The sequence below is a fragment of the Pseudomyrmex gracilis genome, unplaced genomic scaffold, assembly GCF_002006095.1.
Source record: "Pseudomyrmex gracilis isolate BER0280 unplaced genomic scaffold, ASM200609v1 scaffold_2, whole genome shotgun sequence".
NCBI lineage: Eukaryota > Metazoa > Arthropoda > Insecta > Hymenoptera > Formicidae > Pseudomyrmex > Pseudomyrmex gracilis.
In genome coordinates this window covers 389,583-417,128 of record NW_018020586.1, presented here as the reverse complement: position 1 = coordinate 417,128, position 27,546 = coordinate 389,583, and the positions used below count along the sequence as shown (strand labels likewise).

Sequence of the window (27,546 nt, the reverse complement as noted above, 5' to 3'; positions counted from 1 at the left end):
TGGTAAAATATGTGCCTCGATGTGCCGATGATCGACAGTCGATGCGGATGCTGCACAGAGTGCGATTGACGCGAACAGCGGTGAGCGTAAAGCTCGAGGTTGTACCTTCAGGGAGCAGTCTGCCTCCCTTTCGTCGCGAACGACGATTATTCTGCTGGCCCTTAACCTTAACGACGGTCACGATCCGAATGGCGGACCTAACCATCTACGGAAACGGAAGTGGTACGTACCACGTACGTAAGTACCACCACGATTGTCGCGACACGACCGCGCACTCGGAACACACGGACGTATTTCCCAGAGACGTGAGTTCTCGCATTTATAATTGCGACTTGCGACGAAAAATCTCATTATTTTTCTTGCGGCAAAAAATTCACAAAATTCTTTGATCCCGCTCGCGCGAATCCTCTCCGCGTTTATCTCACAAAACGCAGCATCATTTTCCGAAGTTGCTGTGACTTCAGTTGTACTCTCTCTCCGTTCGTGGAAAAGAGACCAACAACGCGCGATTGACGCGATCGTTTCCGAACGAGGAAATCGAAGTCATTTAAATGCGTCTGTTTTTGCACGCGCGTAATTACAGCGTGTGATTTTTTTTTTGCGCGTGCAAATCGAATTTCCAGAAAGAAGCGTTTCTCTCGAGACGATTTATTTCAACGAGATAAGTCCATTCCGACGGAATTATTAAGTTATTTATTTTTTTTTATGTATGTCACAACTTTGCGATGTTTTAGAAATTGTTTCGTTTCTTTTCCGTTCCGCAACGGAATTGCAAAGGGAATTATTCTGATTGGCTACTCTCTCTCTCTCTCTCTGTTCCGTTATTTCTTTTTCTTACCGAGAAATTTATTGTTTATGCGGTTTGCGAAGTAACTAGATTTGCGAGATAGCCGATCTTCGCGAAGTTGGTAACGGATGCGTAACGACGTGAAATTGGACATGTTTCAACGGAACAAATGTTTAGTGAAACAATCGACGTTGATTTGTTGGTTCTACAGGTAAGAGCCAATCGCATTTCGTTGATACAAAAACAGCTTGTTCTGCTGTGAGCGCAGCAACAATTGCAAAAAAATGGCGATAACATTTTTTCTTCGCAGAGATGAGGTGTGCTGTTTTGTATCAGTAGGGTGATTTCAATCTTTTCGCCGGCGCTTATCGATGATATTGTTTGTCGTCTTTGTCTGGCACCGTTTTGTGTCACGTGTTGCGAAAAATGTCGGCAATGTAACTGACAAGACCTGATTTTGCAAACACAATGTCAAAATCGAACAAATTGATCTTTCTTTTTTATATATCTACTGTTATCTTCACAACCGTACGTATACGCAGAATTTTTTTATCATTCAATTGCTTCTTGTACGTTGTGTTATATATTTGTTGCTTAAATATTCAAACGCAAAAACATACAATTTATCGAAATCGATAGTCACGTAGACTTGCGAAATATTATGTTATTGTTATTGCAGGCTTTAACTGCGGATTCTTCACTTTCCATCTGCGAAGTACCTGATAAAACCTTAAGCATTGTATACAATCTGACAAGATTGTCATCAAACAAAGAAGATATTGTTATCAAACCTGATTTTCGCAATGATTCGATACGCATGCAACTATGCACTCCGTTAATAAAAAAATGTAACAACCAGGACGGATATGCAATTTGTGTAGTCACCAACAATACAGAAAGGGGAATAGGTAAATTAGTTTGAGATAAAATTTTTATACCACTGTGAATGTCTCTGTGTATATAACAACTCTTGTTTTTATTTGAACAGGAAAATTTCCTCCTCTTGTAACAACAGAAAATGGAAGACCATCCTTCACATTCACTGGCGGTGCTTGTACGTTTGAAAGAAACTCTAGAGTTGTTATTTCTATAATGTGTGATTATAGTGCGGGAATAGGTCAGCCTAAACTAGTGACTCCACGTGTAAGTCTGTCTTTTTTTAAATTAGTAGCAATGTAAATAATCTCTGTATATACAATGAAGATACTTACAGAAGGGGGAGATTTGTGATGTATTTATGGTGTGGAGAACTTCGTTAATTTGTGGGCCTAGAAAACAAGTAAATTGCACAGTTGTTGAGAACGGCCAGCTTTATGATCTGAGTCCTTTGACAAGATTTTCAGAAAATTATGTGATTCATGTTAGGCCTGATATCACATCACCCTTGATAGAACTCAATGTCTGTCACTCGGTAATACCTAGACAAGGATCCACATGTTTTAGGTCAGGAGCCTGCATGACTCGTGGTTCTGAAGAACATACGTTAGTATTTCTGTAAATTTTTAATCACTAGTTGAATTATTATATACACACACAGAAGTTGTTTAGTAATTGTACATGATGTGTGATAAATGTTTCCAAAGACTTATATTTCTCCTGTTCCAGAAATTTGGATTTGGGAGAGGTAGAAGATGGTCCATTCTTTGGGGATGGACGTAACTTGATAGTAGGATATCCACGGTTTATGTCCGTTCTTAAAAACGGACATAACTTGATGATAGAATATCCAAATGGTGCACTGTGTACACAAAGAAATATTACTACTCCCCATGTGAAAACAACCATCATATTCATATGTAACCTGGAAGCTACGGTATATTTTATAATAAATACACACACACACAAACAAATTTTTATGTATCAATCAAAATTGTATATAAATATTGTTTACATCAGGAAACTATCCCACAATATGTCGGAGGAAAGGAAAGTTGTCATTATAAAATAATATGGACTACTGCTGCAGCTTGCAGCGTTCAGTCCTTACGTGACTACAGTGCCAAAAAGTCGGGCAAATGCGTTGTCATAAATCCAATCACGAATTTTACGTAAGAGATAACCGCAATTCAATATGTGATTGTTATTTAAAGATATATGTTACATTTGTATAAATTTAATTGTGTAATGTGTAGATATAATCTAAGTTCGTTGATAAACGAAGTTTTCACCGTCACCAATGCAAATGGCGTGCAATACAAATTCAGTGTATGCGGAAACCTTCCGGATGACGTATGCGGAATTAGAACAGGTACTGTTCTTTACCTTAACACTAACAACAAAACCTGCATGCGACCTACGCTTGCAAAGAGAAGAATCTAAACCTCACTCATTGATTGCGATTTCTTTGTGTAGGAGCATGCAAATTAACAAATAGGTCATCGTTAGGGCAAGCTAACACAAATCTAATGTGGCAGCAAGGTGGTCCTTATTTAAATTATTCTGATGGTAGCCTGTGCGAGAACGGGATGCGTCACCACACAATTATCGGATTTTTCTGCGGACCAGAAGGATCGTTCAAACATCCGCTGCTCATGGAGGACTATCCATGCCAGACTGTCATACACTGGGACACAAGACTGGTTTGTGAGAAAAGAGTGAGTATCGCAACACACACATCAACAAGCATTTTAGCTTGCAATTAGTGGTTAGTTTATTTTATATCAACACACACGGCTCAGATGTAGTACACATTTGCTTATATACATGTTCGTTCGTCTGACAATAACAAACAACTTTTTTTTTTTTATCTAGATTAAATGCGCTACCAATAATTACGATGAGATTAGCTTAACTCCTCTTATACGATCTATAGATAATTATGTTGTGAAAGCCAACGGTAGCGAGTTCCACATAAATATTTGCCGACCATTAGTTCCCAAGCGAGGTCTGACGTGCGCGCACGGCAGTGCCGCTTGCAAAGTTTCGGTAAATTCGAACAAGGAATATGTCAATGAAATCGTGAGTACAATTACGAATATTTGATCAGTTGTTCTCGTTTTCCAATTAGAAAGCGTTTAGAGTTTTAATAACGTTACACTTTTTTATTACGTAAACACGATAAATAATTGATTATAGAGTTTGGGATTTCCCGAAGACAGTCCTACGTTAAACAGAGACTTTCAAACGGTGTTGCGTTACACCGGTGGATCGAAGTGTTCGGAGAATCCAACTCAATTGATCTCTTCCAACTTCACGTTTGTTTGTGATAATAACAATCAGGTAACAACTGTGAGATTTTCCGAGAATTTTATATAGCTTGAGTTTTGTATGACGAATCTTTTTTTACGTATTGAATTCCCGACGTCTTTTCGTTTTAGGAACTACCGATATTTAAACAATATATCGACTGTACATATGTCTTCGAATGGCGCACTAGTATAGCATGCGGTGCTGTAATGGGAAGTTGGACGTCACCGTGCACCATCAAGGATGGTTTTCTGTCGGATGAATACGATCTCTCGCTGTTGTATAACGAGCAGCAGATATATTATGTAAGTTAATATATTTGTTAGCTACAAACGCGGGAAATTGTAAAGTATCAAGACTACTACAGTATCATCGTGCGAGTGATAATATTCTTGTTCTCACGATATTTGTAAACGTAATTTTACACCTATTTCTCACATGTGTTCGCAGGTTGAAGGTAAACAAGGCAAAAGATACGGTATAAGCATTTGTGGCGGAGACAAGTATTGCAATGGTTCGGCCGTTTGTCACGAGGGCAATGGCTACGGTTCTTTAAGCAATGTGATTTTCGATTACAGCCGTGACGATGCGAAACTTAAATATTCAAATGGCAGTAAATGCAACAACAGTAAGTGTAAATTTACTTTAAGATATATTTCAACGTTTCTCTCAAATGTGTCTCTCTATACTTATGCGAACTGTATATGTTGATCAAAACAGATTCTTACACGTCTGAGGTGAGATTTATATGTAATGAATCCATAAGCATTGGCGCGCCGAAATTACAATTGGTAAGTGCACTTATGTAAAGAATTTTTATTAAAAACTATAAAAATAGGTTTTTCTTTCATCTCACACACATACATTCATACGCATGCATTTTTTTTTTTTTTTTTATCTAAACTAAAAACATTGCTACAGTATAGGTATTTTACAGTGCTTTGTCAGGTACTGTCTTAGTAACTTAAAATTACACTGGTGTCGTTACAATTGACACTCAATAAAATTGGTCAAAATATCAACCGCATAAATGCTAATAATATAATCGAAATATATAAAATTATTTCATATAAACTATATTGTATATAAAAACATATGTATAACATAGAAACTTGTTTTTATACATATATATATATATATATGTGTGTGTGTGTATATTGCATTGTGTACATTCGTGTGTGTTTTTGCGACTGAAGATAGCGCATCACAATACGTTAAGTAATTGTTGAGTATTTTTGTATACAAACTACTTATATAAAATACATCTAAGATTTAAAATATCATACGGAAAAATATTATAACGTGTTGAATATGACACTTACGGAATAGAAAAAATTACGTATTAATACACGCAATTACATATTAATATGCGAATATTCGTGATTGTATAATTTACAGCAACACATGCTCTTTAGACAGTTTTGACGTCAAAAATTTTTCCATGACTTTATATTGTGTTTATTATTAAACTTCTACACGGCTTGCGAATAATTGGAATGTTTCGAGTGTGTAATTTCTCAGAAGAAGATTCTTAAGTTATAAGATCAAATCTCTTTAAGAAGAATATCATAAGTGTTTTGGCGTTGGTACGTTTTCGCGTGTGTCATACAAAAATATTTTGCATGTATTCTCATGCATTTGCTGTCAAATCATACATTCTCTGTTGCCGATTACAGGACTGATTTTGATTAACTGTTCTGGCGAGAGGATTACCTTAACGTTGCCGTTCATCTTACCCGAATTCCGCGAGAATCCGTTCAACTGTGAGTTTTTATTTTCCGCCTCCTCGTCGCATATAAACGTCTTAAGCGTATCGGCTGGTGGTGTGGTGGTCGGAGAAGTCTCGGTAGATGCGATTGGAAAGATAAGCTCCTTCTTCTCCCCGTTCGCTTGAAGATACAACGATTGATTCTCGAAGATCTTTTTCCCGGCGGTGCTGATCTTCGACAGTTGCTTGGTTCGATGAGGCAACGCGTATCTTAATTTATCCCAAAACCAGGGATCCCCCCACTCGACGTAAGTGTTCATACTTATGTACGCTTTCAATTCCGGATCGAGATTGTCGGTGGGTCCGATATCGCCGTACAGAACTAATATCACTCTCGCGCGACCTTCGCTCAACGCCTGACTGTGAGCGGCGCGAAATTCCATTCTTCCCCAGACGCTTTCCAAGAAGTTCGGCGACAGCACCACTATCGTTCGTTTGGAATCTTCCACAGATCTGGCGATATTCTCCGGGATCCACTCACCCGCTAACCAATTCCGATAATCAAGACACAGCTTGAACGGGGTCGGGCCGCTCTCGAGCTTGGACACCAACTCGTTTTCGACAAACTCGCGATCTTTGTGCGAATAACTCACAAACGCGTCGTACAATTTCTCCTTGTCGAGTTCCTCTTCCGTCACGAACCACAAGCACCACTGGCGCGCGAACAGCCACACCTTGATCTGTCGCTGGTACTTGTAATAGAACAGCCCAAAGGTGCCGATGATCAATCCGAGGAGAGAAATCGTTAAACTGCAACTAATGATCACAGTTGTGTCGAATAAACAAAGATCAAGCGGTTTTATATCCAACAGAGACATATTCTTGCCGTAACAGATCACTTGAGATAGATTGGGTATCGTCACGTGCTCCGTTCTCTGTATGATAAAATTAAGAAGCTCTTTAGCTTCACAGTCGCATTGCCATGGATTATCGTGTAGCGTCAGCCGAGTTATCGAAGAGTTCTTCAGAAATTCCAACACGTCGTGACTCAGTCTCGAAATGTTGTTGTTGTGTAATTCCAAGACCTGAGATAGAAAATTCGATTTAAGATTTAATACACCTTTCGATTACTTTTCCTGAGAAGATTATTTATCTAAAAATAAATATATTGCAAATTTTCACACACCTCTAGCGTATCGGGCAGTCCGTCTAAGGTAACGTGACTGATGCTGTTGTGAGACAAGCTGAGATTTTTCACCGGTCCGATTTTCAATCTAGTCAAATCCGGCATTGTCGTCAACTTGTTACCGGTGTAATTCAATTCGTATTGTTTGAAATTGTTTGTAATGTTCGCGTCGCTTGGTATCTTAATTAAATTTTTGTAAGAGCAATCGAGTATAAACGTTTTACCGTCGGGTTTGAAATAACAGACGCATTCTTCGGGACACGTGGGAGCCAGGCACTTTAATAGATTGGATTTTAAATCGGTAATGTACACGTTTTTCAAGTCGTCGGGGCTTTGACAAGTTAAATTTTCCACTCTTATGTGAACGGATTTGTGCACGCTTGGGTGTATTTTGCCCTCGAGATAACGCAGAAGATCGTACACGCCGCAATCGCAGTCCAACGGATTGTTTCCCAGAAATACTATTTCATCGCGACGAGTTTCCTGAAGCTGCGAGAGATATTCGGCCTCGTGCAAGTCGATGTGTTGTATTTTGTTGTGGGACAAGTTCACTCTGACACTTTTCGACAGAAACTGCAAGTCTCGGAACTGGAATTAAAAGAAAACATAATACGAGTTGCTCTCACATCGAGTTCAATATGTGTGATGATATTTTAGGGATTTTTGCGTCACATTCTCATCTCTCTGTGTTTACTTACATTTAGAAAAGATATGTTGTTATATGTGAGATCCAAAATTTGAAGACGCGTATTGAGTATCCAGTCGCCAAATATGAACGAAATGTTGTTGTTAACCAAGTACAATTCTTCCAATGATTCGCATTCGGAAAACGGCGATTTCGGTCCGAATTCGTCATGGAAAATCGGTTTTAACTCGAGATGATTGTTAGACAATCTGATAATTCTCAACCTCGCCATATCTTCAAAACCGTTTTCCGAGATTATCTTCAGATTATTTTGTTCCATATTTAGTTCTTCCAATTGATATAATCCGTATAACGTACGTCTGAAAGATCAGAAATAATTTTATTCTTCGTCAAAAATATGCCAAGAGATGGCATCGTTTAATTGAAAAAATAGCGATTTAAAAAAAAAAAAAAGAAAAACGTACCCGGATATGTAACTGATGCGATTCTTCGATAGATTCAATTTCCTCAACTTAGTGGTGTTGGCGAAAATGTTGTCAGGCAGTTCCTCGATGTCGTTGAAAGTAAGTGTCAGTTCTAGCAGTTCCGTCGAGTCGCGGAACATGAGCGGGGGCAAAGTTGTGAGATAGTTTCGTTCCAAATTGAGAATGATCAATGACGAGGATCCCCAGATCAGATCCTCCGGCAGTGCGATAAGTCCGTTTCGTCTCAGCTTCAAATCCTTTAGTTCGGGCAGATTGGCAAAAAGTCCACGCGGCAGCGTCATATTTCTTCGATTGTCCGTCAGCGTGACGTTCTTGAGTTTCGTGTTATTTCGCAGCAGACTCGCCGGCAAGTCCGTGAAGTTGTTTCTCGACAAGTTGATCACCTCGAGATTGCTCAGATTCGCGAATATGTTCTTCGGTAATGTGACCAAGAAATTTCTATTAAGACCGAGCGTTTTGAGACCGTCGAGTCCGTCGAAGCTTTCCGCTCGAAGATTGACAAAATTGTTGCTCCACAGATTGAGAAACGTCAGATTCTTTAGCTTCGCGAACGTGCCCACCTCTATCGATCGCATGTTGTTGTTGCCCAGTTCGACGTAGCGCAAACCCGGCGTATGGTCGAAAAATCCTTTGTTCAGATGCAAATTGTTCTCGACCAAGTTGAGTCCGGTTAAATTACCGAAACCGCTCAGCAGATCGTTGCTTACGTCAGTCACATTGTTACTCGAGAGAATGAGCTCCTTCAAATTCTGGAAACCGTCCAAATGATGTCTCTTCAGAGTGAAGCTCAGGTCTTTGTACGACTGGAAGTAAAGTTTTTCTATTCCCGTGGCCTCGAGGATTCGCGCGATATCGCCCAAACTTCTCTCGCCCGGGAAATCGCACATTACAAACGAGAGTATCTTCCAGTCATTTTTCGTGGGCGCTTTCAGATTGAAATCCGACCACTTCGGCGAGTTGTTGCATTGTATTTTAATCTGCACAAGAAAAAAAGACAATTCATTAAAGACTACGTTCTATTTTTTTTTAAATTGTTTTTTTCAAACTCGTTAAAATCGTTTCTGCGAATATAGTATTCGATCTGCGCGTAATGTGTGAAATATAAGTCGGAATTCAAAAGATACACCCACCTTGCTCTCGCTAGATTTGAATTCCACGGTAAAACCGGTGTCATTTTCCATCTGGCAATCCATCAGAATGTTGTCGCCTATGATCTGCTGGCAACTGCATGCCGACGGGCAGCAGTGAACGAGAGTTACGGCCGCGACAACAATGAGCAAAATCGGAAGGCATCCTTGAGGATGATGAGTGATCATCTTTCGCAAGAATCGGGAATCTTCTAATTCAGCTTGAGCAAACAAACAAAACGAAGTTTCGTTTTCATTACGGCAGATGTAATTCGATTCTTGTCAGTTTCGCAAGCCTGAGCTAACTTGAGTATCAGAAACGGAAACATCTTGGAGCCAATGCAAAGTTTAGAGGCTCCGTTCGCGTTGCGGCGCGTGTTCTCAATTGTTTTGGACTCTACTTGAAATATAAAAAAACCAATGCGGTAGGTGTCGTTAGGAAGCTTTCGCGACTTAGATAAACGGCGACCGCAACACACAACTTCCTCTCTTTGAGATAAAACGATACGTGTGTGTTTCTCTCCGATATACACGTGCGGTATTTATGAGTTAATTTTTTTTTTTTTTTAACACTATTTAGGGCAAAGTCCAAGTGCTCTACGGTGTTTCGAAACGCAACGTCTCGTCTCTCACGTTTAGCGAGGAATAAGAGTAGAACAATATTCCTCGAAACGGTGTTGCAAAAAAAGCGTTACGTGTGTGTGTGGCGCGGTGAATTAATTAAAAGAGTAATCGGTAATTTTTTAAATGTTTTTTTTTTAATATTAAAGGTAACGTTAATAGCGCGGGGAATTCACAAGCGTTTCTTGACGAACTATATCGATGGGGATAATAAAATTGTGCAAAAAAAAACTATCACGTTAAAAGCCGCTTCGCGATTCTCAAGAGAGAGCCTCTCCTAATCCATCATCTCGGTTTGTTTGTGTATGTGCACACATCGTCCGGTCTACGTGTGTCGTTGTAATGAGAGATAGTTATTTTGAACACACATGTGTGTGTAGTAATTATGTAATAAGTTTATCTTTTGATACCGAATGTGGTTGATTTTTTTTTTTTTTTGATAAAATAAAAATACGAAAGAGCCGACTTTTGAATACGCAGTTTTGAAACAATTGACGATTTCACGTCGCTCGGATGGGCGGCGGCGTCGTCGTTATCCAACGTGCATGAATTGCCAGACACGTGACGCACGCGAGTTTAACGTGTGCAGAAAAAACAGAAAAATTCTCATAAAACGCGCTAGCATGATTGCGATTTTCCAGATACGCGGCAATTTACGACGAAAGATTTATGCCGCATCGAGATGTCTAATTGCGATCTATTCGTGTTCTTTATTTGGTTTTCATTCTTTGAAAGCAATTAAAACGCGAAATTGATCAAAGTGTTTTAAGAAAAAATTATTTCAATCTGCTTTTTTTTAATTATATATATTTTTTTTAAAAAGACCCGACAGAGAATTAAACAAAACTCAGGAATCTTCTTCTTAGAATTCTCGCGACGTGCAATTTCTCTCACTTCCTAGAAATCGGCGTTACACGTGCATCTCTAAAATAGCATTAAAGAATACACCGTTTTTTTTTTTTTTTTTTTTCAAGTCACGCTCGGACGAGTCTTCCTAGAACTTGTAGTCGACATTGTAAGTTGCCTACCAAATAAGGAAAAATTATCGTATTAATTAATTCGTTCCCTTATCTCGAAAGGGGATTAATTCGAACACGTTAAAGAATCGGCTCGCCGCGGGACGAGAAAATATTATTCGTCGCGTTAATTGTAATTTTTTTTTAAAAAAAAGATTCGTTCCGAGATTAAAACGAGACAAAAAAAATATACGTTTGAGATTCACAAGATAAAAGTTACGGAGAGAAGTAACCGAAAGATGTGAGATAATTCTCGGTCTGCCTGCGAAATGAACAAAAGATTGAAGATCGTAAAAAATTATATCGCAAGTTTAAAAAATCGAAAGACAAATGTTTGTTCGAAGATAATTAAAAAAAAAAAAAAAAACAAAGAGCTAAACAATTTTTCAATACGTTTACGGACGTGCTTATAGATTACGCCGCGCTACCGTTCGACAATCACAATCGCATATCTCGAGTCTTAAGTAATTGGTGTAGAAATAGCATCGCCTTGTCGAACACGTGAAAACCGATATATTATCGGTGATTGATTTGTGTTATCTCTTATTTGAAAACTATTCCGCGAAATGATGTTAAACGCAAATTGTCTCCAGATAGTTGCAAAGATATTTGTAATTGTAGTTGTGACACAAAGAAAGAAAAAGAGAGAGAGAGAGAGAGAGAGAAAGAGAGAAAGAAAAACTTCTGTTCGTGTTCGAGAGATCGAATTCGAACGATAACGCGATAATCGCGCGCAGATATGACCGACGAACTTGTTCGAATACGTGTAAAATTTCAAACATACAAACACCGCACGCGTCTCTTCGAGATTTCGCTGAATCTCAAAGTCGTCTTTAAATCTTCGCGAAGAACGATTCTCCGCTGTTTGTCGTGCGATATATCTGGCAGTTTCCGAATAATGAAATTTTAAAGACGTTCGACGAATTCATTTCGCACACACGAATTACGCGCGTCTGTGCGATTTCTACGCATGAAAAAAAAAAATTGATATCAACGTCCGCACGATAACATATGATCTTTGTGTGCTAGTACTCGTATCTCTCAACTTCCCTCATTTTTGCAATTGACGATTCTGTAACATAAGACGTAATTTTTTTTTCTTTTTCACAAAAGACTCGATATCTTGTTTTTTTACAAAATTTCGGACAGGAAGTTGTCAAAACACTCGAGCATCAATTTTGCGTTTAATTGCTTTTATAATCGTCACTTTATCAAGATTAGAAAAAAAAAAATACTATGACAAAACCTGCGTCGCGATTTATATCTCGATACAGCGTCGTCTCCCGTCTCGCTTTCGATTGAATCGTGCTAATTGTGTGTCTGGAAAATCGCAATCGCGTTACATAAAAAAAAACACGTCGATGCTGAAAATTCCTCCTCGTTTCGCGCGCTTTGAACTCGCGTTCGATATTCTGTTACGTGTCTGACAAATTCCACGAAATGCACGTCGTCGAAATAATGACACGTTTGCCGTCACGAACGGCGTGTTTCATATCTGAAAAAAAACATCTCGATAGAAGAGAGTCGATTAAAATAAAACAAAAAAGAAACGAGTGTGCATGTACATCCGGGTTCGACGCTCACAACTACAAAGCAACCTACGGACGATTAATGAGACGCCGCTTTAGAACGGGGAACCGTCCTTGTCGCTACCTGCGATGTTTACGTCATGTGTGTAGACAGGACCTGATTTACAGATATTTTTTAGCGGATGCGCCGGAAGTACGAAAAAAACCTGGAAATCTGATTGCGCGCAACGAATAAACAATAATTTTTTTATATTAAAAAATCCATTTTCGTCCGCGCGCATGCGAGACATAAAGGAAAAACAATCGAATTTTGTTCTTGAACACGATAATCGCGTGATGATTTTTTTGGCTGCGTTTAAAACAAAAAATGATCAAGAACATCGTGAACAAGAAACATCAAAGAGAGAAGAAAAAGAGAGAGAAAGAGACAAAAAAAACCGCAAGAGGAAACGGAAGAGGAGAAACCGACTACGTAAATCCGACCCTGAGCCGAAGGCGACTGGTCGCGCAAGGCGGGACCGGTTTGTGGAGATGACGTCTGCGTGGCTGTTCGCTTACCGATTTGTCAATATGGTGGACTGTCATTTGCGAGTGTCGCGCCGTCTGTCTTTCGATCTCTTCTTCTTCTGATCGGCGAAGAAAAAACGGAGCGGCGATCGGCGGTGGTTGAAAAAGAAAAAACCTCGTGACCTCACGCACTATTAATAAAATTGCTTGTGAATCACCTCATCACTTTCTCCGATTGAAATCTCCCCGCCCCTCCCGTCAATCGCGCACGTCGGGATTCATTTTTTGTTGTTGTTGAATCGCGAACGATTGCGAAAACTCTGTTAGAGCGGTTCGTCCTCCAATCTTCTCTTCGTTCAATCAAAGAACCAGAATCAATCCCGCTCGACTGAGCGGTTTCACACAGACTGATTCACTTAACCGCGGCGAACAACCGCGCGATTCTCCCTTCTTTCTTCTTCCCGCGTCTCCCGCTTCTCACCCGCAAGAGGATCTCCCCACTCGCACGACCTTTCTTTATCTTTCCGTACGCGCGTCCCATTCTTGACTCTTATCGTTTAGAAAATAGAGGTGAGACCGGATGACACGAGTGTGGGTACATTGTACACAGCCATATGCGGTCGAGAGATTGCGAAAAGAAAAAAAATAACGTAACTCCAAAGTCTAAACAAGACCCAAGTTGCGCGCAATCCAGATTTCTTTTACTCAATATGCAGTTGCTCAATGTGTACGTATATGTGTGCGTATATTGATGATAATGTTAATCTCTCTGGACGACTTGATTTCATTTCAATTGACATTGATAGACTGAGAAAAAAAAAGACGATCGGATGGTCCAATCGGACAGGAATGTACATCCCAAAAAATTGGTCTCGCTCGGATGTTTTTTTTTTTTTTTTTATTGTTGCGGCAACCTCTGAAACATTTTGTTATTATTGATTTTTATTACGTTTACTTTTGCGTAAACAAACGTTCCTTGTATTCTTTGTGCATATCTTTGTACATACGTGATTTCTGTTACTTAATCTCTTGAATTTGTGGATTCGCACTTTCTCGAACACGCCACGTTTGACGAACAGGATATATTTGATACTCCGTATCTTGATAATGTACGTTAATACGTTAAGATTGATAAGGATGTAGCGCCAATAAAGGAGGGGCAGTGGAAGGAGAGGCATTTCATCGTTCGAAATACGCTCCTCTAATGATGTAAGGCGTTTGTGTGTTAAGAAACGTTTCTTTACACGTGAGAAAAGTAAGTTTTTGACGAAAAAAATGACTGGAAAAAGGATTTTTCTTTTTTTTTTTAATATTGTACATAGTAAAGAAATTATTTCATTCATTTTTATGTACACGAGGAGAATTATGTTTGTTTTCGTTTATGGACGCGAGACCAGTTTTTCACAAACATTTTGTGACTCAGCAGAAATAACAATCAAGGGGAATTCCAGCGGCAAAACCCATTCCAGGAATTGTAAAAAGGAAAATAGAGATAAAAGAAAAAAGTGAAAGGGAAAGTCGCGATATCTTCAATGCGCTCTAAGTTGCTATTTAAAAAAATAAATAACCAGAATTGATCAATTAAATTTAATTACATTTTTGTTACGTATCTTGATTAAATTATTACTCATTTGCCGCGTAAAAAACTCGCTCGCAATTATTTGTACCCTGAAACTTGAAGGAAATTGTTTTTTTTATTTGTTCACTTTTGGGTGACTCACTCTGCATACCGACGTTTGCATATTTTGCACCAATCGGTCAACAAATATATTTTTGATTCGTGGACCGAAGTGGATAAGATTGCCAAAGTCCATGAAGCGATTACATACTGTTAAGTGTCTCTGATTACCGAGTATCTCGAATTTTTGAGACGGACAGCGCCAAAAATCTCGTCTCGCACGTTCTGTTTTTTTTGTGATTCCAGGAGTCTCAGTGCAGCGCGGAATTCGAATGGCACACCGAGGTGGTCTGCGCGAAACACGCCAGTTCTCAGAGCGCGAGTTCTCAAGCGGAAGCGTCTTCCGAAGAGGATTTCTTCGACGAACTTTCGCCTAGAAATCTTGGTGAGCGAACTGATGATGATTTTTTCTCAACATCTCGTTTGCGTTCTGACGAGCAATATTTCTGTTTCAGGAACGATTGCCGCGGTATCTACTCTTGTAATAATCATAATTGTGTTGATAATCGCTTTAATCCATTTCCGTAATGCGGAGAAAAGTTGGTTCAGCTTCAGAAGAAACGTGGGCCGCGTTCAATATTGCCGAGTAAGTTCCGAAATCACGTTTCTCTTTTCTCTGTGTGTAAAACATTTTTACATCAGAGACCCAATATATCACACACTCTTCAAAAACTGTAATATAAATCTTTTTTGTTTTAATACATGTATAGTTTTTGTTTACATCGTAGGTCGATACCAACGAGGAAGCCAGGCTGTTGCTCGATGCTATAGATTCGACGCAATGTGTGTCGGATAGTGATGATGATCTTTTACATATATAATTGTTATATGTTATTATTTCTTTAACGTGATAAATTATTGTGGAAAAAAAAATAAATCAATTAAATCAAACGTTGACAAGTTTTGCGTTACTTTGTTGTTTTTGAGAGATTTTATATCAAAATGGTAAAAAGCTGGGAAAAATCATTATTTAATTGTGTGTTTGAAAGAACTTCTCTCTGGTGCGAAAACAAAAAGTTCCACGGTGTAGATAAGAAAAATAAACTTCTAACGATTAATAACATAAGAGAAACAATATTATATATTAAAGAGTTTTATATATATATATATAAACTTAATATATATATTATCGGTAATTAACTCTTATGTTAGTTTGTTTCGGACATACATTTCACACGCGGGAAATGGATCCGTAATATCTTAAGATATATCTGTGCATAACAAGTACTTTGGTCGCAACTTATACAGCTTCATTACGTTATTTCGTCAGATATTTAAAAGTATTGCATAAAATAATTTTGTCTTCGATAACAAATTTATAATTACAAATATTCACGAAGCAGAAAGTAAAACGAGAAGAACGCGAATTGCCAATATACACTGGTGTGAATGTGAGACGCGGCGGACAGTATGTCGTTGTCTTTTCGTTTGCCGGGTTTGGAAACGCACAAATCCTCGCAATCCTCATCCTCGCACAGATCGCACAAGGTCGTTCTTCTAGGCTCGTAAAACGCTCTCGCTCTTCTCGCTGCAAACACATTTGTGTTTTAACGTACGTAGTCTCTCGGGTTTCTCTCAAACAGTTGTGTAAAAGTCGCGATAAATTTGAAAAATTTATACTTACACGAATCGTAATAGTCGTAAATAGAAACAGGAACTGGTTTTTGCATGGCTACTTTGTGTGTCCTAAACGCGGACACGGTAGGACAATATTCTTGTTTCACCATCTGTCAATGATAAATTGATTAGTGTATCTTCCATTTATATTTCTCACCAGTAACTGTTTTAATAAAAGTAACTTGCAACACGCTGCTTGTTCTTCGCGCGATCTATCTCACCTTGTCGAAGTACAGAACCACCATTGTATCGCCGTGTTTGGTCTCCACGCGTTTCACACTCGACGAAACTTCCAGACTCGGCAGAGAGTCTCGGTCTACGGTAAAGCCAGAAGGTAAACTTACCTCCATCACGGCCATATTGCTTTCATTCGCTTCTCTAGTCGGAACGAATCTGTAGACAAATACGTTGGTTGTCATTTCCTTGTGCTAATGTCTCTCATCTCGCGATATATAACATGAAAAATCGGCAAGAGAGCGAAAGACAAGACTACGAACACGTACCCTGAACAGATGGAAAGTTGCAAGTGATTAGCGTTGGAATTTTTATTCACTTGAGGATCTAATGTGAACAACGGCCAGGCTCCGGTGACGTTCAGATTGTAATGATAAGACACTTGTATAAGTGCAAATCCTCTGCCAGACGCTGTTACATTGACGAGTCGCGTTTTCGAAGGTAACTGTAGAAAATGCACGTGTGTTGATGCTCGTTCGCGTTACGAACGTAATAATTTGTTCGAAAAAACACTTACTATCTGTTTTTGAAGTATCATCGAGTTACCCTTGTTTATGTTCATTTGAGTTTCACCGTCTTGTCCGTACTTGAACGCGATCTGAACTGAGCCTGCGTCCTTCGATATTTTCTCAGCAAGCTTCGCCAGTGCTTGAAGTCCGATTACGGTATCCTGCGGTCATTTCACGTAGTTGGCACGAGAAATATAAAATTTAACGTAGGAAAATCGAACGTATCTACGATCTTAGTTCGGTTCAAGTGTTTAAGATCACTTTGCCAATGCTTACCTGCGTTGAGGCGAAGCCGCCTTCCGTATTTCTCTGTTTGACAAGCCACTTCATCACAGGGATCGCGTCAGCGACCAAATTACGTCTGATGTAGGAGAGTAGAGCGTAAGACGTCATTTCGACGTCAACGCAACGCGGTAGGGAATAATGCGGATTCTTGTCGTCCTTTGGAACGGGTTTGCTCCACCACTTGAGGTCCTGCTTCGTCATGGCTTTTGACTCCAAGTAGTTAAACGCGGACGTTTCGTACGGATGGTTCGCCAAATTCAAGGCGTAAGCGCACAAACTCAGTGCGTACGTGTCGTTTAGGTCCTCGAGATTACGCACGATGTAGTCGACAGCTTTGTTTATCGTATTGCGATATTTCACCACGGCATCCTGCGTGCATTTTTCATTTCAAATAAAATATCAATTTACATGGTTTTTGAAAGATAGTCAAGTAAGGAATTGGCGCGCTCACCTCGTTTTCGAGAAAAGCAATAAGCGTGTACGCCGTTAAAGCAAGTCCCTTCGCTGCTCCGCCTTGCATATCGCGATGGCTCACCCTACCTACTTCGGGGAATGAGCCGTTCGAAGCCTGATTGTTGGACAGCCATTCCAACGCCTCGTTTATGATCCTGTCTTCAATCGCTATATATTCCGCCGCTTGTTTGAAAGATTTCGCTACGAAGGCCGTAAGCCTGATGGAACGAAGTAACTTGAAGTCTCTTTTGCGATTTATATAAACAAGAATGTGGTACAATTCAAACATAAATTATTGTGGCAAATTATATAGGCGCATACCACGTACTGCCAGTAGGATCTGACATGCCGAACGCGCTGAAGGAACCATCGGTGTGTCTGTAAGTCAGTTCTTGTTGGTAGCCAACATCCAAGTATTTCAACGCTTTGCTCTGCACAGCTTGCGTCAATTGGTTAGTATTCTTGAGATAATTCAAAATGACGATGTTCGGCACGAAATTCAGCATGTTCTGCTCGCCGCAACCGAACGGCATTCTGATCAGATTTGCCAAGTTCGGAATACTTGGACCCAAGATATCGCCTGATCGAAACATCAAACGCTTTTTAAAAACATTTCGAAATTCGAGAAAATAAAATTTATACACGTGAAACTTCTGCATATTGAAATATCAATGTGAAGATTGTAAAAAGAAAAGATTTATTTACCGACTGCAGAGATTTGTATGTTCTCGGAACCCGGCACCGCGTTGTTAGGTATGTCGATGGTGATGTTCGTATCTGTGCGCACGGCGTTTCTCAAATCCAAAAATATCGCCTTGTTCTTGTATTGCGTTTCTCCCTCAGCCTTCAAACATCATTATATTACATCTCAATATCGCGAACAATCGCGTATAAGTAAGAGCGACAAATAGGTAAAATTGGTTAATTACTTTCACAAGTAACTTGTGCTCAACGCTGTCGCCGGCCAACACGCTGTTAGCGGTCGCTTTTATAGTGATGTATCCCAGATCTCGCGGGATAATCATGAACGACACGGTGGAACCGGAATTAGCTTTCACGTCGACCGTTTTCTTTCGATATAATTCCAATTCTGTAAGAATCGACAGTTGTTTTATTTATTTATTCTAATTCTAAATCGCGTCATATCGCGCAAACTCTTGCTGACGTTACTCGCGACACTTACTCGGAGCGTCGTGAACCTCATTCGATACCTCCGCGAAGTCAAATTGACCCTCGTTCGTCAGCAGCACTTCGGCTGTCAGATCTTTGTTCATGTAATTGAACACTACAATCTGTATCCCTACGATTTCGCCGCGTATTACCGAATACGGCAAATCCATGGATATGAAGAACGGTCTGAACACTTTCAGCTGAAAAACCAAAAAACAGATCACAATCAATCGCTGCGTCTTTATTGAAGAATTTTTTCTTTTGCTTCAGCAAATATATGGAAACAATAATGATAAATAAATAAGAGAGAGAGTTTTTACGAACCTTTCTCGGTTCATCTATGAGACCCAGCCCGTTCGCATCGTTCACGGAGAACGCGGTAAGCACCCACGACGTTATCGAATCCGGCACATTTCGTCGCAGTTCAACTGTTCCCATGTATCTGCAAAGTACATTTTAAGTCTCTTACAATCACAAGTTGAATTAATTCGATTTGTGAGTGATTTCTGCGACACAAACTATGGACTGTGATCTACTTTCTAAGAGAATCTTTTTTCAAATTTTTCAGATAATGAGATAAGAATAAAAAGATTGGATTTTTTCTAAGAAAAAGCAACAGTATACACGATACAAGCAAGTTGATAAAAAAAAAAAAAAAAAAAAACGAAACATGTTTAGTTCTCAAATTTGTATCCTTCACCTTTGCAAACAGATACACGTTGTATACAACATAGATGATATAAATAGCGAACAATGTTATTATATATATATATATATATATATAAATGAAAACTGGTCGTTCTTTTGCGAATGACATGACACACGTTTTCGTTCCAAGAATCGCATATACACACAGAACAAAAGCTCAGTAATGCGACTTGTTTAGTTTTACGTTCTTGAGAAAATACGAGATCGCACCTTTACCTTTGATCAACTTACACGCAGCGATATCTGTACACAGCGTGTGTGCGTTATTCACAGATATTATACAGAATGTTATTGCAACAACAATCGCATCCTGTAAATATAGCGCACACACGTTAGAGGCGTGCACGTTAAACTAAAAAGTAGATACAACATACGAAATAAGTACCCTGAAGAGAAGTTTGTGAAAAGCCAGGTGTTTAAGATGTCATGCATTAGGAATACACGGGGCTTATTCCAGACAGGAGGTGGGATGCGAGAGAAGGCGTAAGGACCTGCCAATGGTGGTCTTGTCGCTAATCTGTGCGTGACAGGTGGACCAAGATCTGGTCGAAGCGTGGACAACCCATGAGGCGAGCCCGTTATTCTACCTTCCAAAATCTGCGGTCCTGCAATCCAATTCTGCATGTTGTATTTACCGCCAACTCCGTAGATATATATTGTCGGATATATTGTGCACACAATACGACCTAAACTCAATACGTTTTTGAGAAATATCGAGTGACACCAATTGAATTGCGTGATTGTTTTTCCAAAATTTTATTATTATTATTCTTATTCTTGTTTTTAAATCTATTATCTCTTGACATTCTTATCACAAAAAATAAATATTTCTATTTTATAGACCACATAAATTTGTGTGTAAATTGTAGGTCATATTGAGTACAGTTATTTCGAGTTCACACAAAATGTCTCCGAACTACCACTATTAAACTTTCAATCACAGAAAAAACTCATTTAATTTTTTTGAAATTTCTGCTGAAACTTCTCGATACTGATAAAGCTGACTTCTTTGGTTTCTCTGTGACAGTTCTGAAACATCCGAGAGTATATGCACATACATTTTTTTTAAGATAGCGTACTCTTTAAACAAGTATCTAAAACTGTAAATTTTCAATATAAACAATATGTATAAAAAACGCGGTTTCCAAAACCGTAAAAACTAACAAGATATAAAAACTCCTAAAAAGAATCCGAAGAGTTTACCACCACCACCATAAGCTTTATCCAGAGCCATATATCCATTAATATGATGTGCAACTTCAATGCGAAGCATTTAGTTTACATTATTTTCTAATTGTTTACATTATTTTCTAATTGTTTGTAACGCATTTTGCTACATTGTTAATATCTCAATAATGCAGGTATGTGAGTGCAGATTAATATTCGCGTTTTTCCTATTTATGGTCTAGAGAAATCAGCAGGCTCGAAAGAATAAAGTAAAAGAAGTATCGTAATAAAGTGTCGTGTCACTCTTGTGTTATCTGACGCAATTAAAAATCAATTATCACACCGGACATCACGGACTAGATATGAATGGGAATTAAACATGACACTTATGCATGATAACTTATTACGTCAGTGGCATTACCCAGCGTCAAGCGTTTGCCAAAGCCAGGTTTCAGGGAAATTCTTGCGAACTTTGACCTTCTCGGGCGGTAATTCAGCTGGGCCTGCGAATCCTGCAGCGGATGCAAATATCGTTTCATCCAAACTAGATCTGTAGTATACTACACACATATAAGCACGGTTAGAAAATTATACCTACTAATACTTGTGGGAAACGCAGCCATAAACTTGTATCTGACTATATTAAAGAAAATAAAAACACGATGTTATTGTCATGCTATATTACAATTGAGCGAAATATAGCTATTTGACGTGTGGTAATATATTCTATGTAAGACAGAAAGAACAATTCTCACAGAGAGATTAATTTATACTCATTAGATGTGCGTGTTATACAGTCTGACTAGATAAATTATTTCTGATTTCTCTGATACTTACGTATGGCGTAGTTCTCGTGCACGTACCCGTTAGTGAGAATAATCACGCCAGTTTTCTGTGATAAATAATTTGTCAGTTTACTTATCGGTTTTGGATCAAGAAGCGGAACAATATGATAAAGCGCGCATGTATTATTATATATTGCGATTTGTTATACTTGAAACACATCATCCGCGGTTCCCGAGCCGGGTCTCCAAAGCGGACGATCGAAGAACGAATCTGAATACGGCGATACTTCTCCAGGATCGTAGGAACGCAGTTCTTTGTACACTTCTTCCTGAGCGCGGCAAATGCAATCAGGATTATTCGATAAGAAAATAAGTAAAAATGCGCAAAAATTAAGTAACTCGAGTATATCACACATACGTGGGATATATCATTTCCAGATTTTAACAGGATAGATCTCTGATCAATACCCAGCAGTCCAACGAAGGAATTTGGCTTCGAGGATATCATGAGGTTGACATTCTCTCCAGGCATGACCTCACCGGGTGTCACTTTAATATCGACCTATTAATGCACAAACATTATTGCAATGTTATTTAACTTCGTCTTCCAAACTATTTTATGCTGCATCAATAAATAACTTACGAAGTTTTGCAGCGTTCCCGAAAGTTCAACGTCCAACGAGTCCGCTATAACTTCTCCGTCTATTCGCACGTAGTAAACAATTACGTGCGCAGTAGGTGCCATGACATATGTCGCTAAGAATCTGACAAAAAAAAAAAAAGGTTTGCTGAACAAACTAGTGAACGCACTTACCAAACTTGAAGAAAGATACCAATGTGTAAATTCCATTTTGTTGAATTGTGATTGATTGTTGAAAAATTCCGAGCACTAAATCACTTTTGACGATTACCTGAAATTTGCCGTGTACTTGTCCGAGACGTAGATCGATCCCGCATCCAGAATATCACCGCGCCCGAGTATCTCGTAACTAACGTATTTCAGTGGTGCTGTAGAATTCACCTCGATTTCGACGTAACTGTTCACCTGGCGGAGAATGAAACGGGAGAATATAATAAAAAATTACGAAGAAGATTTAAACGCAGCAATATATAAATTGAAAACGCACCGTTGGTTTCTCGGTTTTTAGTGTCGCTTGGATGTAGTCGTTGCTTAAAGATGTGGCTTGATTGGTCACGGGAAACCATTCGTGAAGATTCAAGTATTGCGCCTGCACAAACACAGACAATCAAATTTATTATATATTTGTATGCAATATACTCTAAGAAAGAGACTCTAAATAACTTTACCTCTATGTTCAGAGGATACGAGATATTACTGTCCGACTTAGGCGGATAGAAATCCAATTGTATCATCCCGTGCTCGTCCAGCATGCGTGAAATATTCGAGTACGCTGACTGATTGTACGTGTAACCGTACGCGATCAGCACGGGATGTTTGGTATCTTGCACCGGTGATCCGTCGTGATACGCGAGCTTCAGCTAAAAACAAATGTGGAACAGTGAAATATTTCAGTTCGTTCGTTTTAACACGCGTTTTACAACGAAATACACTTACAAAAGCAGTAAATTTCAATCCCGGCTTGAAATACTCCGACGTTTTTATCAGTTCCATTGTGTACTTGTGTTTATGTAACGTTATTTGCACCGAAGTGTTTTGTCTCCTAGTGGTTAATTCCTCTTCCACCACCGCTTCGATCATAATTGGTCTTTCGTATTCGTCTGTCAGTCTAAAGTTTTTATAACAGAATATGTGTTGAAACACCTTGTACAAATTTTGTGATAAAATAACATTTGAATTAAGATTGCGGTGTGTATTATTAACGTTGGACTTACCTCAGTTCAGACAAGATGTCAAAATCAACTGTTACTTTGCCATCAATTGGCAAGACTTTTCTCACAGGCTGTTGAAATATCGGTTGAATGACGCCAGAAAAAATGTCTGGATAAGCCGTTATTGTAGCCTCACCCTTTACCGGCTTTCCGTACGTGTACCTTAAATTATCGTGCACTTACAAATGAATATTTTATATGTAAGTGTTAGAAAAAAACTCTTCTATAAGTTTTCATAAGTTATTGTTACAAAAATTTTTAAGTCTGTTTTCTTCATCATCATTGCTAAGACTTACTTTGCGTGAATAGTTGTCACAATTTTGGATTCTTTGAATTGCACGTGTTTCGGCGAATCGATCGTCACCTCGAAATTCGGCAAGACGTACTCCGCTACCTCAAAGTCTTTTTCGAACGTCTGATCGCCCACAGTGGCAACAATCTTCCAATTTCCCAATATTGGCGATTGCGACAATTCCAATTCGCTGCTGAAGATTCCATGAGTCACCGATGGACGATTCCATTGTTTGATACGATTTCCATCCCCATCCTTGTCGTTAGAACAAACAATTCTTATAACGTTTATAATTTTTTATTTAAAAATTGTGATTCTGCGTCTTCAGGTCAAGAAACAAATTTTTTGTTTACAACAAAAAAGCTGACACAAGAGATACACTTACAATAATATACACATCCGTCGGTCCGACAATGCTTGGTCTCAGCCTCGAGTCCAATATGATACAACGGAACATGACTTTGTGTCCGGGCTTGTAGATCGCCCGATCGGTTTGTATGAAAACGGAAAAGCTTTTGTGTACATAATCGATTTCCTTTGTTTTGTAAAAATTGATACCAGATAGACCGCGCGCTGTCAGTTTGTACTTCCCCGGCGTGGTTTCTCCGATCTGACATTAAAACATCAATCAGCTCCAAAGTAAACACGATTATTCGTTTGCGGACAAGTTCACTGAAAAAAATTCGTTATACACGTACGTCTAATCGTATGATTTTCGTCGAATAAGGCTCGACGGTTACGCTTCGTGAAACATTGAATATTCCTCCCGTATCGAGTTCACCGGTCAACTCAACATATATTACTGTCGGTGTGGATATGCCGGTGATACTGGCCGCTACATGATATTCCGAGTCGGGACGTACCACTTTCGGCGCGATAATTGTGTAATATCTGTAAAAAAAAGAACAAAAATTCTAAAGAACAATTCTTCAGAAAAATGCGGTCAAGGTCAAGTGTTTGATGAAACAATATTTTTGAATAATCTACAATTTGTGAAAATATAAACTAAAAAAACAAAATAGATAAATTACAGAAAGTGAGAAATGTTTATGTATCAGGTGAGAAAGCTGTTGGAAAAATATACAACTAGTAGCTGTTTTTCCCACGCGATTCTTTCTCTCTCTCTCTCTTTCTCTCTCAAAATCCCAGATGTTGTCAAAGATGTGTCTATTGTGTTTCCATTGTTTAACTTGTAATTATTTTGTTGAACTGAACGCGCATTGACATTTCCCACGTCACGTTACAGAAAACACTACGGTATTCCCAGATTCAGTGATACGATTTCGTCGTTATACACGCTATATCTCGATTATACTATTTGCGAATGAAATCCACAAAAATACAAAAGAAAAACTATTGTTCTTTGCAACTAATTTGTGTCTGTGAAAAGATCATTCATCTTTTTTCACATAGAAAAAATGTGAAATTTGTTTTTTTTCCAAGTAACAAAAAAACTTATCTGTCAATAGATTCGGGGATACTTACGGTTCGGCCGTGATACTTGAAATTGTTCCCGATAGTAGAACAGCTAACAGAAAGCCTCGCCATCCCATGTCTTCTACGGTAAAACAAACCTGCGGTAAAAAAAAAAAAAAATAAGAATCTTTCAATATCTGCAAAAAAAACGTCTCTTTTAGGTGTAACCTTCAACTTGACAATTATTGTTTTTTTCTGCTCAAAATATGCTTAATTAAGTAGATACTTGATTCAAAAATCACGTTTGAGACGTTCTCTCTCAAACGTGATTGTTGTGGTGAGGTTTACAATAGAAAAATAATTAATCATAATTCTTAATAACAACGCCTGCGAACAAATTGCAGGAGTGAAAACTCGGAAGACGGTAATAAAGACGGAAACAAACGAGTCAAGAATGTTGCCAAACGTTGTACGAGTAATTAAATGCAATTATGTATCTAAGTGACACTTTGTGACGATGTGTGCACACCCGTGTGTGCGTGTGTGTACAGGTGCCGGTAATTATATCGTCGCGCGCCACGTTTCTCTCTCTTTTACGAAACACCCGATACTACCGGCTCTTTTCCGAGAGATTATCGCACAGACGTCATCAATTCCGAAAGATAAAGAGAAAAATTATTGAGGAGGAAAAGGATGTATCGAATAAACACACATTGAAGATTTGTTTCTCTCGCGTAGCCAACACTGTCAGCGGATATTTTAAATTGTGACATCAGAAGGTAGGGATTTCCGACGAATTGCGCAATAACTTGCCAAGACAATTATTTCTATAAAACAAGTTTTGTTGTGTGTTGTCTCTCTCGTTCACGTAACACATACGTTTGACGTGAGATATTAATCCTTCGATTACCCAATCGCCCCGGTGTGTAAGTCTGTAAAAAAAAAATTATCAAAGTGACCCACACGTCGATCGAGGAAGTAACAAAATATCTGCTGTAATTTCGAAAGTTGACGGCTGCTTTTTCGCGAGGGAGAAACGCGCCGTAAACGCTATTACGTCATTTCATTCATGTTTTATCATCTAATAAGCGACAGAAGTCGCAATAGCTTTTGAGGTCCTCGAACGCAATCTCGTGGGCGATATATTCATTAAAATCCCATTTTAAATTCAAGATCATCTCAAGTTCATCTCAAGAAGCCGCGTGCGCCAAGTCGTCTATCTATGATAATGGAACTTTAAAGCGATCTCACAAACATAAGATCCTAACGGTTGGTTTTTCGTCATCTGAGTATAGAAATACACGCATTAGAAAAATCCAAGGGGGAATTTTTCCCCGAGAAAATAACTGGAACGTGCGAACGTCAAATATTTATGCGAGAAATAAGATCGCATTGGGTTCCTAAGCGCTGAAACTTGTAACATTAGCAGGATTCAATTACATTCTCCGCGCTCACACCTGCTACGCTTCTTTCTCGTGGTTAACGTGCGCGAGCTGTATGTGTGTGCGTGCATATGTGTCGCTTAATTATTTCGCTCAAAAGAAGAAGAAAACGTGACGATTTGTTCTCTCGACGCGGCATTGCTCGGGACAATCGACTGTAATTTGATCAAAGAAACTGTCGTTGAGAAGATAATGGGTGAGAAGTGGGACAATCCGTCGTATAATAGAGCGAAATTCCCCCGGCACATGGAAAGTACACGCGTACTATTCTACTTTCTATTTGTTTACATTGCAAATCGAGCAATTATCGAATTTCGTTTCTGATGCGTTCGAACGATCCTGTCGATTGAACTTCAACGGCAGCGGTCGTCTATGGGTATTTTCCTCGCAGAGGAATTACCATGGCTCTGCCAAAAGCATCGCGTCGTAGCGACGCGACTTTCACCGACGCGAATTCAGGACACAGGCGTGAAAAACAACGACAAATCCGTCCCAGCTCGTCAGACGACCGAGATCTCAGCGTGTTATCAGCTACGCATATTTATACACGTCGCCCCGAAGAGATTTCTCTCTCTCTCTCTCTCTCTTTTTCTTTCTCTTTATCTCGCGGCGGCGGCGACAAGGAGGTCGGCGTCATCATACAAAATAATTCGGTCTCTCAAGGTGACTCACCTGTTTTAAATTAGACGGAAGGACGCAACTTCCTCCGCTTACGACGTCGAGGAAACGTCCCAACCGGAAGATTCGTTTGTCGTGTTTGCTGCTGCCAACACTTGTTTCCGAACGTTTGAAAACGATGTAAAAAAAAAAAAAAAAAAACAACACGAAGGATCTTACACCCGAACAAATCGGAGAGTTTTAAGAATGAACGTGTATATTCGCACCTGCTATCACCGCGACGGTTAAGCAAGCACTGACGGCCACTACCAATCATGGCTGCAAGAAACCGAGCAGTGTAAATTCCCTCTTCCGCCTCCTCTGCCGCCTCGGTCGACGCTGGTCGCATCTTTTACCGTTAAGCAAAAATAACACGCCGGCTAGATTCTCACAGGAAGGATCCTGATGTCTAGGCTCCGGAGGAAAGTTATTCGGATGTATGTGATTCGGAGAATCCAGGATGTATATTTAACGTACGGTCTCT

At 39.2% G+C, this 27,546-nt stretch overlaps 3 protein-coding genes across 6 annotated transcripts; 1 reads left to right on the top strand and 2 right to left on the bottom strand.

Annotated features, from left to right (window-relative positions):
• Nucleotides 1–31: 31 nt before the first annotated feature.
• Nucleotides 32–15,846, top strand: LOC109854383 (cation-independent mannose-6-phosphate receptor). Of its 2 annotated transcripts, XM_020427439.1 has the most exons (18): nt 32–222; nt 871–998; nt 1,098–1,315; nt 1,467–1,695; nt 1,776–1,930; nt 2,001–2,269; nt 2,393–2,600; nt 2,684–2,835; nt 2,920–3,035; nt 3,140–3,381; nt 3,539–3,745; nt 3,863–4,006; nt 4,105–4,278; nt 4,424–4,601; nt 4,694–4,764; nt 14,723–14,861; nt 14,932–15,062; nt 15,205–15,846. In XM_020427439.1, the coding sequence occupies exons 3-18, from the start codon at nt 1,256–1,258 to the stop codon at nt 15,295–15,297; spliced, it is 2,568 nt and encodes an 855-aa protein (XP_020283028.1). In that variant the 5' UTR covers nt 32–222; nt 871–998; nt 1,098–1,255; the 3' UTR covers nt 15,298–15,846. The 2 variants fall into 2 exon arrangements, with proteins under 2 accessions (XP_020283028.1, XP_020283020.1); XM_020427431.1 differs by lacking the exon at nt 32–222 and having other exon boundaries at nt 868–998.
• LOC109854375 (protein toll) lies at nt 5,086–13,491 on the bottom strand. The gene is made up of 6 exons (XM_020427419.1): nt 12,850–13,491; nt 9,129–9,346; nt 7,978–8,975; nt 7,566–7,872; nt 6,868–7,455; nt 5,086–6,766 (listed from the first exon to the last, which is right to left on the bottom strand). Exons 2-6 carry the CDS (start codon nt 9,312–9,314, stop codon nt 5,618–5,620), a joined length of 3,228 nt encoding a protein of 1,075 aa, XP_020283008.1. The 5' UTR covers nt 9,315–9,346; nt 12,850–13,491; the 3' UTR covers nt 5,086–5,617.
• LOC109854365 (CD109 antigen-like) lies at nt 15,586–27,329 on the bottom strand. 3 transcript variants are annotated; one of them, XM_020427406.1, is made up of 28 exons: nt 27,078–27,329; nt 25,033–25,121; nt 24,246–24,438; nt 23,933–24,157; nt 23,552–23,802; nt 23,259–23,417; nt 22,981–23,152; nt 22,713–22,904; nt 22,532–22,633; nt 22,316–22,449; nt 22,048–22,168; nt 21,823–21,966; nt 21,614–21,733; nt 21,457–21,511; nt 21,218–21,256; nt 21,041–21,131; nt 19,069–19,186; nt 18,758–18,944; nt 18,504–18,664; nt 18,280–18,418; nt 17,896–18,154; nt 17,573–17,792; nt 17,113–17,490; nt 16,845–16,997; nt 16,597–16,772; nt 16,315–16,486; nt 16,101–16,203; nt 15,586–16,004 (listed from the first exon to the last, which is right to left on the bottom strand). In XM_020427406.1, the coding sequence occupies exons 2-28, from the start codon at nt 25,098–25,100 to the stop codon at nt 15,799–15,801; spliced, it is 4,338 nt and encodes a 1,445-aa protein (XP_020282995.1). In that variant the 5' UTR covers nt 25,101–25,121; nt 27,078–27,329; the 3' UTR covers nt 15,586–15,798. The 3 variants fall into 3 exon arrangements, with proteins under 3 accessions (XP_020282995.1, XP_020282986.1, XP_020282976.1); XM_020427397.1 differs by lacking the exon at nt 21,218–21,256 and having other exon boundaries at nt 21,041–21,179; XM_020427387.1 differs by lacking the exons at nt 21,041–21,131; nt 21,218–21,256 and adding an exon at nt 19,838–20,057.
• Nucleotides 27,330–27,546: the final 217 nt, after the last annotated feature.

What these genes read in the sequence shown, in the direction of transcription:
- LOC109854383 (XM_020427439.1), top strand. Translation starts at nt 1,256, where the DNA reads ATGTCAAAATCGAACAAATTGATCTTTCTTTTTTATATATCTACTGTT. An exon ending in CGTGGTTCTGAAGAACATAC is followed by an intron (nt 2,270 to 2,392) that starts GTTAGTATTTCT and finishes CTCCTGTTCCAG; the next exon opens with AAATTTGGATTTGGGAGAGG. An exon ending in GCCGCGTTCAATATTGCCGA is followed by an intron (nt 15,063 to 15,204) that starts GTAAGTTCCGAA and finishes TTTACATCGTAG; the next exon opens with GTCGATACCAACGAGGAAGC.
- LOC109854375 (XM_020427419.1), bottom strand. Translation starts at nt 9,314, where the DNA reads ATGATCACTCATCATCCTCAAGGATGCCTTCCGATTTTGCTCATTGTT. An exon ending in TCAAATCTAGCGAGAGCAAG is followed by an intron (nt 8,976 to 9,128) that starts GTGGGTGTATCT and finishes TTTCTTGTGCAG; the next exon opens with ATTAAAATACAATGCAACAA. An exon ending in ACAACATATCTTTTCTAAAT is followed by an intron (nt 7,456 to 7,565) that starts GTAAGTAAACAC and finishes TTTTAATTCCAG; the next exon opens with TTCCGAGACTTGCAGTTTCT.
- LOC109854365 (XM_020427387.1), bottom strand. Translation starts at nt 25,100, where the DNA reads ATGGGATGGCGAGGCTTTCTGTTAGCTGTTCTACTATCGGGAACAATT. An exon ending in CGACGGATGTGTATATTATT is followed by an intron (nt 23,803 to 23,932) that starts GTAAGTGTATCT and finishes TCTAACGACAAG; the next exon opens with GATGGGGATGGAAATCGTAT. An exon ending in TGATACTTCAAAAACAGATA is followed by an intron (nt 16,773 to 16,844) that starts GTAAGTGTTTTT and finishes CATTTTCTACAG; the next exon opens with TTACCTTCGAAAACGCGACT.